Source organism: Hippopotamus amphibius, chromosome 5 (genome assembly GCF_030028045.1).
Source record: "Hippopotamus amphibius kiboko isolate mHipAmp2 chromosome 5, mHipAmp2.hap2, whole genome shotgun sequence".
Lineage (NCBI taxonomy): Eukaryota > Metazoa > Chordata > Mammalia > Artiodactyla > Hippopotamidae > Hippopotamus > Hippopotamus amphibius.
The window spans coordinates 164015283-164030131 of record NC_080190.1 but is presented as its reverse complement, the minus strand read 5'-3'; the positions used below and the strand labels follow the sequence as shown (position 1 = coordinate 164030131).

Sequence of the window (14849 nt, the reverse complement as noted above, 5' to 3'; positions counted from 1 at the left end):
AGGAAAAGGAGCTGACCTCCCTGGAGATGCCATGTTCCCTCTCAGTGCTAAAGTCACAAATAGCTGTCATTTATCAAATTGTTCTTTTTGAGTAGTGTTTCAGATGATAGGCAGCTTTGAAAAGTGCTCATAACAATGGGTCTAACTGGGCTTTGGGCAGATCAGGAAGATAGTCATACATGGAAGGACCTTTTTTTTGGACTCCACATTCATAGTTGAAATACATGTCACATAGTCGAAAGACATTTTATTTTCTGTTTGAATTCTCAGCAGTTGTGCTGCAGACTTGTGTCTCTGCCTACGTGTGAGGACAGGAGCTGTATCTTAGGTGTCTTTTTGGCTCCTGAAGAGTCTAGTGCAGGACCTGTTTTGAAGACAAATAATGGTATTTGCAGCTAACATTTATTGATCACTTACTATATACCAACTCTGTGCTGTAGCATCTTGTATTATCTCATTTAGACGTCACTACAACCTTAGGGGAGAGAGAGATCTCCTCACCATCCTCCATTTATTTATTTATTGTTCCTTTTTAGCACTTATTTATCGATTTGGCTGTGCCGGGTCTTCGTTGCAGCATGCAGGATCTTTAGTTGCAGTATGTGGGATCTAGTTCCCCGACCAGGGATCGAACCTGGACTCCCCGCGTTGGGAGCTCAGAGTCTTAGCCACTGGACCACCAGGGGAGTCCCCCTCACCATCCTCCTTTTAAAGGACATCCTCTTTTGAAACTGACATTAAGTAGCTTGCCTAAGGTTAACAATCTCTGTTAAGTGGCAGGGCTGGGATTTGAACCCAGGTAATCTGAATCCAGATCACACGTTCTTAACCTCTGGAAGGATTATAGTGCTGCTCAGTAACTGTGAATGGAACCCAACTGATGGGTTCCAACCTAATACCTCTGCACCCACTGGGGAATGTCCTTAGGGACTCGGGAGACAATGATCTTGTCTCTGAAAATGTCCAGCAAGGAAAGAACATGTTGGTCCGGAGAGTAAAGTGGGTTTGGCAGAAGGAGACATCTCATCTACACTCTCTTGTGCTGTGGGGCTGCCCTGGGCTGGGGAAATGGAGGGTTGTTTACAAAAACACCACGACTGACTCCCAGCGTTCAGGTCACAAAACATCTCTTTCCTTATTTCTTGTGACTTCTAACCTTTTATAAAGGGGTGCTTAAGGAAGGGCAAGGGGTGGGAGGGGAGGACTTAGAAGGTCCATCCACAGACACTGATTGCCCTAAAGCGCCTCGGCTTGGTTGGTTTTTGGAGAGCCGGAAAGAAGAGAAAGAGGTAAGACAATGATAAAGGGTTGGGTATGACCTGGTGTCACACAGTCTTCTTGCTCAAAATTAGAGGCATCAGTTAAGCGGTCCCATGCCAAATTATATGTATGTACAGTTTTAAGTGGTAGGCAAATGTTACAGGCATTTCTTGATACCGTGATGCAAAGACCAACATAATCACGTCTTCAATGGGAGTTTCAGATATTTTTCTTAAGGCAAGGTCTTTAACTGCTTCCTTGAAATGTATCAATAACTGGTTAAAGTGGAGGAGTGGGGCAACCCTTGGGAAGCAGGATACCTGGGATCTGGCCCTGGTTCCCTACAATTCTGCCAGGGAATACTGGGCAAGTCACTGGAGAATCTGGTTTCCTCATCTGAAAAAATGAAAGGATTGGTAACCATATTGTCCTTGAAATTCTTTCCAACTCTGGTAGTTTATGTTGATGTCAGATGACAGAAGAGACTCTAAGAACTAGGATTCCTCTTGCCAGTTCTCCTCTCCCAATTCCTTTCATACCCCTCCCCCACTGTAAGTGTTCATTCATTCATTCATTCTTCCCTCCACCTGTTCAATAAGTATCTCTTAAGCACCCAGGGCTCTGGGACTGTAACAGCAAATGGAAAACCCCCTGGTCTCAAGGACCTCACAGTCTAGTTGGAGAAATATAAATATTTGGAAAATAGTGCCTTGGAAAATGGTGCCATGGGAAAAGGTCATAAAAGAGGCATGTTCTTAGTCTTGGGCTGCACAGAAGTGGGCCTGAGTAAGTGTGAGCCACTAAACTGAAACTAAGACAAATTCATCAAAAAAAAAAGAAAGAAAAGAAAGAACTCTGTTTCTCATTTTTCAGGTGAATATTTCTTTTTCAGAAATAAACTAAGGTTTAAAATCCCTCGCTCCTATAGATGGCAAGTTTTTAGGAATCCCATATAATACCTCAATTTTTCTTCACTGGATGTTGTTTTACTTGTGTTAGAAAAGATGTAGCTCATAAAAAAGGGCCGGCTCAATCTAAAACACATTTATTGGCGGCCCACAGGGAACCTGTACAAGGCAGCTCCTTCCGTGGGGAAGAAAAAGCCTGCAGGGTTTGGATTCAGACCGGCTGTGAATAGCAGTTCTCTGTTTATTAACTGTGGTCCCTGAGAAGATTGTGCACGTCTCCGAGTTCTCAACAGACAGCGTGGTCCCTCACGAGGCTACTGGGGGAGATTTCAGGAGGTGGTGGCTTGTAAAATGCCAAGCCTGGAGCTCTAGGAATCTCTTGTCCCTCCCTTAGTTCTGCAGGGATGTAGGTGACACAGAGAAGGGTACAATTTAGTCCCCCTGTGCCCTCAGGGACTGACAGTCTGGGAATCTTGTAGTGCAGGAAACTCAGTAGGAAGATGGAGTTCTGAGCCTGGCCCCGCCCCTAACAGAGCTATTTGTCACTGGGGAGGTTCTCATCTCTTCATGTGTAGTGGGTCTGAAGTCCCTCCCAATGGTGCCAGCAACCTTCATACAAAGTAAGAGAGGCTGCATTGCAAACATCCCTGTGAAGATGAATCCCAGCTGGAGGAATGGAGCAATGGGAGTTCTCTCCACACCAGCCAAGCCTGCATGTGAGTTGGGCTTGTAACGAGTTCCCCAGGAGGAAAGAAAGATAACACATCTGCTCCAACAGAAAACCATCCTGGGGCTGTGGACCCACTGTCTGGAGGCGGATCACATGGGCTGTGAAATCGGACCCGTTGGCCTGGCTCCACCACTTGCCAAGGTGACCTCTAAAGCTCCAGGTTTTTCCTGGGTATAAAATGGGGATACTATCAGCGCCAGCTTTTATGTGGTTTCTGTGAGTATGCAGTGAGGGTGTGCCTGCAGCACCACAGAATCCTGCAGGGCACATAATAAGCACAGCAAGTGTGTTAGTTGATATTATATTGTCTTACAGAACAGAACAGAACAGAGTTATATTCCTGAGTTCTTGCCGTTGAGATTTACACCAGGATTCTGAGTCTTCTGAGTCCCCAGCACTCTGCCTGGCTCTTCTTTCTACCTCCATCAGAAGGAACAGTCAGGGAACAGGGAGGTAGAACAGACTTTTTTGTCTCCAAACAAACCATGTTCTCCTCATTACTTACTGAGAACACTCTAGTGGTTTTACTTGGAGTATTTAAATAAAGTACATTGGAGACTAGAATAGGCTTTTATTATTATTATTACACGAAATAGTATAAGTGTACTTGGGAAGCACTCACACAAGGCACGTGAGTGAAGCAGTCTGCAGCTGAGGTCGAATATGGCAACCCGAGTCTGACAGTAAAACACATGGAATCCAATGCATGCCCCCTCCTCCTGCCCCCCGCAGTGCTTTCCTTTCTTCTAGCACTTGGTTAAGATGACAGAAAACAAATTCATCAGTTATGAGGTGAAATAAGGAACTAACAGTACTTTCTTCGGTTGCCTGAGTTGGGAAAGACATCTAACGGAATAGCACTGTGTGAGGTATTGTTGAGAGCCTGATATTTGCAGGCAGTAGAAAAAGCCCTGGATTTCGTGTGCCGGGCTCTGGGACTTTAACTTGCAGTGAGATCTCATTGTGTCTTGGTTTCCATTATTGTAGTACTTCCACATCAGGACTGATACATGAATTCAGGCAATGCCTATGTAACAACCAGGGCAGTGCCTGGGCTGGGACAGGAGTTCAGAAAGTACTTTCCTACACCTCAGTAACTTCAGGGTTCTCTCCGGTAAGTTTAGGATAATCATATTTATAAAGTTGTCATGAAGTTTAAAGAAGGATATGTGTGTCCAAAATGCTATACTTAGCAAAGAGTCAGGTACATCACAAGTCTCAGTATATTTTGGGGGGGGAAGGAGTATCAGAATTTTTATCTCCTGATAAGGTTTTCAGTATTCCCATAGTACCTGAAAAGCGTTCTCTACTTATGATGTCTCGGACCCTGCTAAGCACTTTATGGGCCTTAGCTCATGGGCTACTCAGAGCACTAAGAGATAGTTACTAATATTGCCCCCATTTTGCAGATGTGAAAACTGAGACTCAGAGATGTGAATTACTTTAATGAGGTCTAATAGCTGCTGTGTGGTTCAGATGTGAGGCCAAGTCTTTCTCATGAGAATCAGCCTATAACATGCTCTTATGAAACAAATGCCCTGTTCTATCCTCTGGAAGTTGCCTTGGTCAGAATATGCTTCTTTACAGGAACTGTGTTCCTTGCAAATGAAGCTTTTATTTTATGGCCTGAACTCACTTCTGATCTTGATTGGTATTCATCCTATTTGATTCTAGATACTGTTTATTTACTTCCAAAATCCATCACTCATGGATCTGACCTCACAAGGGATACTTACAAGAATAAGCAAGGTTTCTAAAGACGATTCCCAAATCTGAGATCCCAGACTTTGGGATTTACTCTGCAGTCTCCCCTTGCCCCTCTTTGTTAGACTAATTTAGGGACATATATGAGTCCTGGAATGAAAAGAGATGTATTTATAGTCGTACTTCACATAAAGAGCGAGTTCAAAGGGAACTGACATTGGCTGATTATTCACCATGCGTCAACTGCTTCATCCACATCTTCTCACTTTATTTCTCATAACAACCTGTAGCGTAGTAGTTTTATTATTACACTAATTTTGCAGATGAGAAAACAAAGCTAATAAATGACAGAGTAGAGACGCAAACCCTGGTCCAGGTAACACAAAGCGTATTCTCTTCCCACACCACTCGCTGCCCCTGTCCCATGGAGGCACTGGGAGCCTTTGATGAATGCTGTAATTCCACCCCCTCAGTTTGGGCTGCTGGCTAGCACTGTGGATCAGGACACCAATAGCTCCTCTTGGCTTCTTGTGCCCAGAGAGCACCCCACACCCCCCTCCCTGCTCTCCCACCCCTGGTACATTGTCAGCTATCTTGCAAATGCACTGCTGGTAAGCCACCGCTATTCTTACCACCGCTTTTCTAGGAGAAGAAGAGCATTCTGTAAGGACCATTCTTACCTGGGTCAGCAGTTGCTCAGAGTAAGAAACAGGCGTGATGAGTCCGAGGGTGCTGAATAGTGTTTGATGGGGATGATGACGACGACAGAGGTGATATGTGCTTTAGACAAAGCTGGGTGCGCACAGTACGAGTACATGTGTGTATTTTTCCTGGCTCTGGAAAGGATGATGTATATTTCTGAGCAGCTCTGCAAAAAGAAATCCAGCATTTAAGTTTTGCCTGCAACAGACTCTACTCCCAAAAGATAGCCAGGAATGGTTTTCAGGGTGTTTGAGAAAATGAGAGGTGCAGATGGTCTGCACTGGGGCATGGTTTCAAATTTGAAAAGGATTATGGCCCATGAACCCTAGAAATGGTGGGTGGAGGTGTGAAGCTTTGAAATTCTAATTGCAGACCAGTCTAAGGAGGTATATACTTCCCCGGGCACAATATCTCATTGTTCACATATTCCTTTCTTGGCGGGAGGAGATGGGGAGGAGGAGCAGATACATAACATAATCTTCAAATGAAACTGAAACGACAATTGGTGGCAGCAGTTTGGACTCTGGTGAATTCCGTCAAGGAAGAAATCCCTGCTGTTTACCGTCTTGTTGTCATCATCTTTAGTGCTTGCATCCGCAGAGCTGAGGGGCTGTACAGACTTAGCTCCAGCTGGGAGGGATCTGTGCGGTCATTTTGACACACCCACCCCTTCATTTTACAAAGTGATGGCCCCGAGGCCCGAGGTGACAGCATCAGTTGTTAGGAGAGGAAGCTCTGGAATCCAGGCCTCCTGGAATTGAGGCAGTTATTCACCAACTCTAGGATTTTCGTAACAGCTCATATTTATCGAGGGCTTACTCTAAGCCATACATGTGGGATGGGAGCAGCTACCAGCCCAGCGGAGGCGACAGGCATTCGATGACAACTTGGAAGAGAGGGAAGAGTAGAAAAAATGGAAAAATCAGTCTACGTTGATGTCGAGCCTCGAGGAAGGCCTTGGAGTGGATGGAAGTCCAAGTGCTGGGTGGTAGGCTCTCAGTGCTGCATGGGGTAGCAGGGGACTACTGAGGCTCAGAGAGCTTAATTAGCCCAAGCTTGCAGCAGCCATATTTGCTTCAAATCAGAGAACCTTCTAGATGCAGAATGACCCAGTTAGTATATGGAAAAAGAGGTAGGGTTTTCTTCTGGTAGCTCATACGCCCCAAACCCACATTCTGTCAACAACAGCACACAAGCAAGTGACCTCCGGGTACAGGTCTTAAAAGGTCTGCTATTGCCATCCGACTTACCTCCCCAGGACCTCAACCTTGGTGTGTCCTAAACCAAACTTTTAAAGTACGAATGAAGAGAAGGTGGGTGCCTGTTTTCTTCTTTACTTATTTTTCAGAATGCCTCTCAAAATTGATGTCTCAACACCTCACTTTGCCAGGGAAGAGTCTTTATCGGTGTATACTGCCTTATACCAAGGCCTTCCTTTCTTTAGCTGAAATGCTTGCCTTCCTGACATTAATGAGCACTTCCCTGGAGGCACGGTGCAGATTGAGGACAGCCAGCACAGGCAGACAAAACACCTTGAACTCTCACAATGGCTTTCCTGGGCACCAAGCACTTTTTCATCCGTTATCATTTAACAGCCTCATGGGGTTGGTGCCCTTATCTTTTTTTTTCCTCATCATGGGAGGCAACTGAAGGCCAAGATCCCATAGCCAACAGGATACCTACAGAGGCAACTCCTCATCCTCTTTTCTGCTTAAGATGTCACCTTGTCAGAGAGGGCTTCTCTGAACATTCCTCATACCATAGCACCTGCATCACTTTGTTACTCGATATGTACTCTACTTTATATTACATATGTGTTGCTTGTCTGTTTCCCTGCCGCAAGGTAAGCCCAGGAGAGTGGGGCATTGTCACTGCCAAATTTCCGGGCACAGAGCAGGGCCTTAGGAAAAAGTTGTGTTTTTTTGTTTGTTTTTTAAGATTTATTCATTTAACTTTATTTTTGGCTGTGTTGGGTCTTTGTTGCTCTGCCTGGGCTCTCTCCAGTTGTGGCGAGTGGGGGCTGTTCTTCGTTGCAGTGCTCGAGCTTCTCATTGCGGTGGCTTCTCTTATGCAGCACAGGCTCTAGGCTCTCGGGCTTCAGTAGTTGCAGCTCGCGGGCTCAGTAGTTGTGGCTCTCAGGCTCTAGAGCACAGGTTCAGCAGTTGTGGCACAGGGGCCCAGCTGCTCTGCAGCATGTGGGATCTTCCCAGCCCAGGGATTGAACCCGTGTTCCCTGCATTGGCAGGCGGACTCTCAGCCAGTGCGCCACCAGGGATGTCCCAGGAAATAGTTTTTGACGGTGAGCAAGGAGATGCATTTTCTTTTGACAGTCATTCCTGGGCCCAATGCTAAGACAAGGTTCACAAGGTACCTCCCTGCCTTGGGGCACCGCGTTGTATAGATAGTTTGGGGAAGGACCAGAGAACAGACAACCATACAAGATCGCAGGAACTCAATCCCAGGGGAGGCCCCGGCGCCTGGCCAGCCTTCTGCCCAGAGGGGAGCATTTGGGAGCAGAGTTTAGGAGGCGGCTCCCATGGGCTCCAATTACAGGAGCCAATCCTGAGGTGCTTCCTAAGGGCCTAGCTTTTTTTTTTTTTTTAAACCAATTTCATCCGCAATCAATGGTGAGAAATTAAATGGATTCTTTGGACTAAGTAGATTGAGCAAAATAGCCATCTGCCAGAGCGGAGGAATGAGCAATCTGTTGGTAATTTTTCCGCCGAAATTTAGCATCTGTTTAGCGTTGTACACTATTTGCACCTCGGGAAATGCCTTTTACGCCCCTTGACCCTCGTCTGTCCTTCGGGTTAAAAAACAAAAACAAAAACAAAAAACAGTGCAGATGAAAGATTAGAAAACTGTAAAAAGCAAGACCGCTTCATTTGGCGTCACTGAGCATCTTAACGACTTGCGCCAACGGCACCAGACTCTCCTTCCAAGGGCGGTGAGCGCCCTCCAAGGGAGGGCGGGCCGGAGCCGGCGAGCGGGCCTCGCTTCCTGCACCCACACGGGGCTAAAAGAGAACGCGCACAACTTTTTTCGGTGCCCCTTCTTGCGAAACGCTCGCGTAAGGAGCTCGTGGGAGTAACCGCTCCGGGGGCGGCCGGGGAACGCGGGCTTCCGCCGCCCCGGGATCCCGCGTCGGAACGCGGCAGCGGCGGCGCGCGGGCGGGGGCGGGGCCTGGGCGACGGGGGCGGGGCGGAGGGCGGGCCGGGGCCTGGGCGACGGGGGCGGGGCGGAGGGGGCCGGTCCGGTGGGGGCGGGGCCTGGGCGGAGGGGGCGGGGCGGAGGGGGCCGGGCCGGCGGGGGCCGGCGGGGGCGGGGGCCGCGGCGGGGGGCGGCGGCGCGTGCGCAGAGCACTTCCTTGTTTGTCCCCGTGACTGTAGCGGGAGCGCCACCCGCCCGCCCGCCCGCGGGAGTGTGTGCTCCGTCAGTCGGTGTCCGCGCCGCCGCCTGTCAGAGCGTGTGAGGAGGCAGCGCCGGCCGCCCCGACCTGCCCGTCCCGGGCCCCCGCCGAGCGCCGCGCCGCGTCCCCTGCCCCGCCGCCGGCATGAGCAGAGGGAGGCGGGTCCCCGAGAGCCCCCTGCCTCGCGCGCCGCTCGGAGTTTGACGGGCCCCGCGCCGCCGCCGCCGCCTGCCTCGCCCGCCAGCCCTTTCTCCCGCCGCCGCCGCCGCCGGGATCGCGAGCCGCGCCAGGCCGGGCGGCGGGTGGTGGGCTGCGCGCGGGGCGTTCATGAGCCGCCGGCCGGCCCGCGGCCCCGGGAGCCTGCGCCGTGACTCACCCCCCGCCCCCGCTTGTGTCTCGCCCCTCCCGGCAGGATGCCGGACCAGATCTCCGTCTCCGAGTTCATCGCCGAGACCACCGAGGACTACAACTCGCCCACCACGTCCAGCTTCACCACGCGGCTGCACAACTGCAGGAACACCGTCACGCAGCTGGAAGAGGTAGGTCGGGGCCGGTGCCCCCCGCGCGCACCTCCCCGGGGACCCCGGCCCGCCCGCCGGGATGCCTCGCTGCCTCTGCTCGCGGCCGCGGCCGCTGCAGCTGCCTCGCAGTTGGATTGTGTAGATGTCGAAGCCCCCGGAGGAAGGGGATTTGGGTGGGGCCTGAGGGAGCCACACCCCCTCCGGGACCCCTCCACCCCACCCCGCTCCCGGGTGATCCTGGGACTTCGGCTGTGCAGCCCCCCGCCCCGTCCCCGCAGCCCCATTTCCCCCGGGGCTGGAGGTGGGGAGAGGACCGAGTGGGCTCTGGACAGCCCAAGGAAGAAGAGGGAAGTCCTCTCCCTGTCTTGCGCCCTTCCTGGGTGCCAAGCAGCCTTCTGGGCGCTTTCCACATCACTGTGACCCCATCGTAACCCGCGAAGTAGGTGGTATCAGGACAGCGAGGGCAGAGGGAGGCGAAGCACCGTGGCCAAGGTCACCAGCAAGGGACTGGGAGATGGTCAATGAATGCACCTCTCCGCGGCCAGGCTTGGCCAGGCAGGCTTAGCTGCATAGGCAAGGGCCGGTGGAAAAATCCCAAAGGGATGAGAGGGATCTCAGGCCGGGACTGCCTCCATCCAGGGATTCCTCCCCTCTAGCCCTAAAGCCCTGGGTGGAAAGAGAGATCAGCGCAGACTGGTCCCCACCCGACTGTCCAGGCCGGATGGTTTGGTAGAGCTTGAGGCTGCTGCGCCAGCAGGACCTGCCCGCAGCGCACTCCTAAGCTGTGAATGGAGACCCGAGGCCGATGCTGCCTGGAAGAGCTGGCCAGACAGGAAGAAGGGAGGCCCGAGACTGCAGAAGGAACAGCTCCTCTTATCTAGGTCCTCCAGGGAAAGGTTGTGGGAGCCCAGGGCAGAGCCAAGGGTGTAGCAGTTTCCTTTGAAATTTTAAGTGAATTAGTGATAGGGCAGAGGGGGTAGGTAAGGAGGAACCCGCAAGCCCAGGAGCTGCGGAAGCCTCTGAACCTCCATAAAAATAGGACATTTGCCCTGGAACTCTGCACCATCTGTAAGTGCCATTAAAGCAGCACTCCCCTCCAAACAAGCCAAACCTATTTCGGAAAAGACAGCATTGGGGGAAGGTAGGAAGGCAGATCATTTTCCCTGGGTGGATTATTGTGTGGTTGGTTTATTTGAGGTTTGGAGAGCTCTTTCTCATTTAAGCTCACCATGGCTGCCCCTCTATAATATTAAGAAGCTCAGGCTTCTGTGGGCAGACTGTTCTTGAGGCAGGCTTTGATACTCACTCTGGGTCAGGTTACAAGCAGAACTGGTATTCAGAAGCACAGGGGCCCTACATTTTAGGAGGGGAGAGGTTTCTGCTAGTGCTGGGTCCTGTTTTGCCGGCCCGATGCTGCAAATTAGTCTGAATGTTTTATGCTAGTTGAGGTTGATTCTAGAGCCTCTCTGAAGTTAATGTTGCGTTGTTGAACTGAATTTTGAAATTCAGTCAGAGAAATACCATCTAACTAGGTTTGTTTGAAAGCCAGAGGTAGATGGCTCTTTGTTTTGGTTTTGTTTTTGTCAACTGTCTGTCGCACCAGCCTGATGCTTGGGATTAAACGGACTTGCCAGGCATTCAGCCCTATTATGAGTCTGTCCTTCACTTAATTGTGATAAATTGAAACATGCTGATATGGGAGTATTTTGCATCCTTTTTCTGTACTGATTGTATATGCTTCTAAAGGATGTGACATTGGTTAGGCTGAGCGATTATTTTCCTTCTAGATAAGTTCTTCAGTGCCTGCTAATAGAGCTGTCAATTATTTTAACTTTCTCTTTCTGCACATTCAGATAGTGTTACTGTATTCTGTGTGGGATGTGATAAGAGTAAGTGTATAATTGGTGATGCTGTTTTGTAGGGGTGTGTGCCCACATTTTGCGGCCACACTGGAGAATGGGGTTAATGTTTTTAAATTACATGTAGCTGCTCTTGATCGTCATTTGAGGTTACTAAATTTAAAAGCAAATGCAGCAGATACATTTTTTGGTGAGGAATATTGTTTTGCAAGGTTAGATAGAAAAACAGACCCACTCATAATACAAACATGGTCACCCATGAACTTGAGAAGGACTTGGAACCAGGCTAGAAGTTCAAAAGTGTCATGTTAGAGTCCGTTGATAATACTCATGTTCTCAAAAATATCCCAGTGAATGTTTCGTTGAGAGTGGCACAATAATTTTGTAACTCTTTTTCTGAACTTGAGTACAGTCCTGGTCAAGAAGTCATTGTCCCCAGTCTGCACCTTTTTAAGTCTTGAATTGTATTCCATGAGATTGGACTCAGGAGTGGTTGCCTTTAGCATAAATGTGAACTTTGCCCTTTAGGTTCTTAATGGACAGATAACCACTAGAGTTGCATTTTTACTCCCCCCACCCCACCCCCAGCTTACATATATGGAAGAGGTTGTCAGTATAAATGTCTTAAGTGGATCAGAATTCAGTTCTCAAAAATTATGGGGCTTAAGGTTATTACCCTCAAAATATAAGGAAAAGTTTTGGGGCAAACCACAAAATCTTGCTGGCATAGACTTCATGAGTGAGATATGTGGAAACTTTAAGAATGCTGTTTGTGTTATCTTGTGGTTATTCTTAGGAATAAAACTTTTGGGTACTTTTTTGGTGATGTGGAAACTCAAGAGTTGGAATTAATTTGGGCAGCTTGGAATTTTTTTTAATCTTTTTCTAGTTCTAGTAATTGTCTTCGTATTTATTTATGAACTTTTTTGCTCTTTGTATTCCTAATTAGCATAGCTAAGTCTCACCTAAAAAGTTGTATTGGGTCTTCTACTCTGGAACCCCAAATGAACCCACACTCTCCCTTCTGCTGTGTCCTGTTGGCAAAGAGCTCTGTGCTTTGCAGATGTTGGTGCTTTTATTTTAATCTTTCTGTGATGTGCACTCTAGGAACTGGATCAGAAATATGTGGTGAAAAAGGAAAAGCGTTTACTTCTGGGCTTCACCTTTGGGGGCAAAGGGTCCCCCCATGACTCTGGAAGTCATGGCATGGCTGGCGCACAGTGAGTGGCTGCTTTTGAGAGGCAGGAGCGGATGGGCTGCCAAGGTTTCATGCTGGTGTGTGAGTGTTTTCCAAGCAAAAAGCCAGTGTTTTGCTTATTCAGCAACCAGAGCACATTGACGTGTGCCATTATACTCGTGACCATTTGGAAATTATGAGTAAATGACTAGGAGAAGGCAGAGCTTTCCCAGGAAGGGAGCAAGCAGGCACATTTCAGGACCACTGTCGGGGGAGACAGGAGGAGAGGCTCTTCATTGAAAGGCTTGGATTGGTCCAATGCCGTGCTTGGTGACAGGGAGAGTCCACTGTGGCGCGTGAAGGTCGACTTGGTTGTTTACTGTGGTCCAGTACTTTATCTTCCGTGATGGTGGAGGAGGCTTGTTCTGCCTATTTATTGAGCAGCTGCTCTGTACCAGGCCCACGGCACCACGTGATCACACTTAACCGTCATACAGGCTTTATGAAGGAGGGACAGTTGTCACCTCCATTTTACGGAGAAGAGAACTGAGGCCTGGTGAGATGAAGTGATTTGCTTCCAAGGTCAAATGGCTAGTAAAGAAGTAAAATAGACGTTCCAAATGGCTACAAAGACATTTTTCAGGGGTTTTGTAGAGAACGTAGGAGGCTTCACTTTTATTGTCCCTTCTCATTTTGGTCTCATGAAACAGAGGTACCTAAGTTCCTAGGTGGCTTGGTTTTTCTTTGTGTTCACGTTCCAGGGAGTTCTTCATAGTAGTACTTACATACACTGTATATTTTTGCCCGTGCTTTCACAGATTTGGATGTGGTTTTTCAGATTCAAGTGCGGGGCCTTATTTGGCATTATCCGAACAGCATTCACTCAAAACATTTTGGGGAGTGCTTGCTGTGTACAAGTCACTTTGCTGAGCCTGGTGGAGGTGTGTGTGTGTGGGGGGGGGGGTGTTACCTGGATTAGGTTATGGAGAATCTAGTGGTCCTTGAGAGAGAGAGAAATTGGGCTCTCACTCTTGACAAGGTAGAAAGGGGAAGCTCATAGGTGGGGGCAATAATATAGGGCATTCACCAGCAACACTAGCTAAATCACTCATCCAGTCAGTGTGCAAATTGTCCATACACACGCCCCACAGTGTGCTGGACCCTGGAGATGCTGAAATGAACAGCCCTGCCCTAGAGAAGCACACGATCTGAAAGTTTCCTTACGGGGGCTGACAGTCAAGTGTGGGTCTTGCATCAGAGGCTGGCTTCTGTTAGCGTGTGCAGATGACATGTTCAGTCCTTTGTGAAGGCATGGAACTGTTTGGCTAAGTAAAGAAAGGAATGAAAGTGTGGGATGGAGGTTCATTATCAAGGCCTCTTCCAAAACAACAGTAGTTACCAGCTGTTAGTGTTCCTGCTGCGTGCAAGCCCCATACACACCATTATTTCACGCTGATGTTCACCCTACTATTACATTGACCTCATCTTAGCATAGTTAAGTCTTTTGGCCAACGTGACACAAACACTAAGTAGTGGATTTGGGAGTTAATCCCATTTCTATAGGGTTTCCACGCATGCCGCTCAGACTTCATCTGTGTGTGTTTCCTCCCTCTGCATGTAAGTTTCCGGTTTTATCCATGTTCTTTGGGGCATCTTCTTCCATGTGGACAACAGAGGTCATCAGTCTTCAATAAATGCTTTGAAATCCTCAGGTGTTATTCCGGGGAATTGCAAACGTAGGACCTGTGTGGCCAGGGCTTGGAGTCTGATCTTGTTCATCAGCTCCCAGTGTTCCAGAATGCAGTTGCATCACTTCTCTTAAATTTTGAAAGCTGATTAACTCAATAGGAAGTGCGTGCTCCTATATATAGCCGCTGCTAAACTTGGTTGTATTCTTAAAAAAAAAAAAAGTCTCAAGAAGGGTTTAGATAAAATCAAGGTTGGTCCTAGGCATTGCTTAAGGTTCAGAAAATGAGCTTTCTTTGTCCCAGAACTCTTGAAGATAAAACAGCAAAAGGTGAACAGGTCATCCCCTGATGCCATGGTACCACTCAGAATTCTGGGCTCTATGGCTCAGCCCTCAGTCCGGTGATGCTTAGGGTGAGTTTTCTCTGGACATAACCAGCAAAGGCCAGTGAGTAAGGAATACATTTGCCTGCAGAAGCAAAGAGAGAACATACTTCCTGTATGTACTGGAACTCATACTCTTTCTAAAACAAGGCTCAAACCTGTTAGCCGGCTAGTCCAAGCTAATACATCTTTAAAAACATCCATTTATACCATGTAATAAAACCTATGTCTGATAGCATTCTTATCATTCTTTTACACATGAATAAACCAAAGCTCAGAGCGGTAAAATGCCTTGCCCAAGGTCACACAGTGGTGAATGCTCTCAATGTAGAATCTCTGGATGTCAGAGCCTTTCTGTCTCATCTGTAGTTCAATCTTTCGTGCTTCCTGTCTGCTAGTTTTTTGTTTTTCGGGGTTTTTTTGTCTTGCAGATGTCTACTAATTGTCTTTCTTATCTCCACTTGATTTCTAGTGAGAGAGAGAGAGTGTTAATTTGCAGTAGAGAAGT

At 48.4% G+C, this 14849-nt stretch overlaps 1 protein-coding gene across 7 annotated transcripts in view; it reads left to right on the top strand.

Moving 5' to 3' along the window:
• ASAP1 (ArfGAP with SH3 domain, ankyrin repeat and PH domain 1) overlaps positions 1-14849 on the top strand; it is a 346314-nt gene that overhangs the window by 69650 nt on the left and 261815 nt on the right. For 5 of the 7 annotated variants that reach the window (XR_009053673.1, XM_057734380.1, XM_057734376.1 and 2 more), the window contains exon 3: positions 9127-9253. The exons of 1 other annotated variant lie outside the window; for it this stretch is intronic. Coding sequence is in view for 5 of the 6 variants with exons in the window: in XM_057734380.1 (XP_057590363.1) it covers positions 9127-9253 (127 nt within the window). In the remaining variant the exon portion in view is untranslated. Of the gene's footprint in view, positions 1-8702; positions 8774-9126; positions 9254-14849 lie in introns of those variants that run through there. One more of the 7 variants, XM_057734379.1, reaches the window with a different exon arrangement.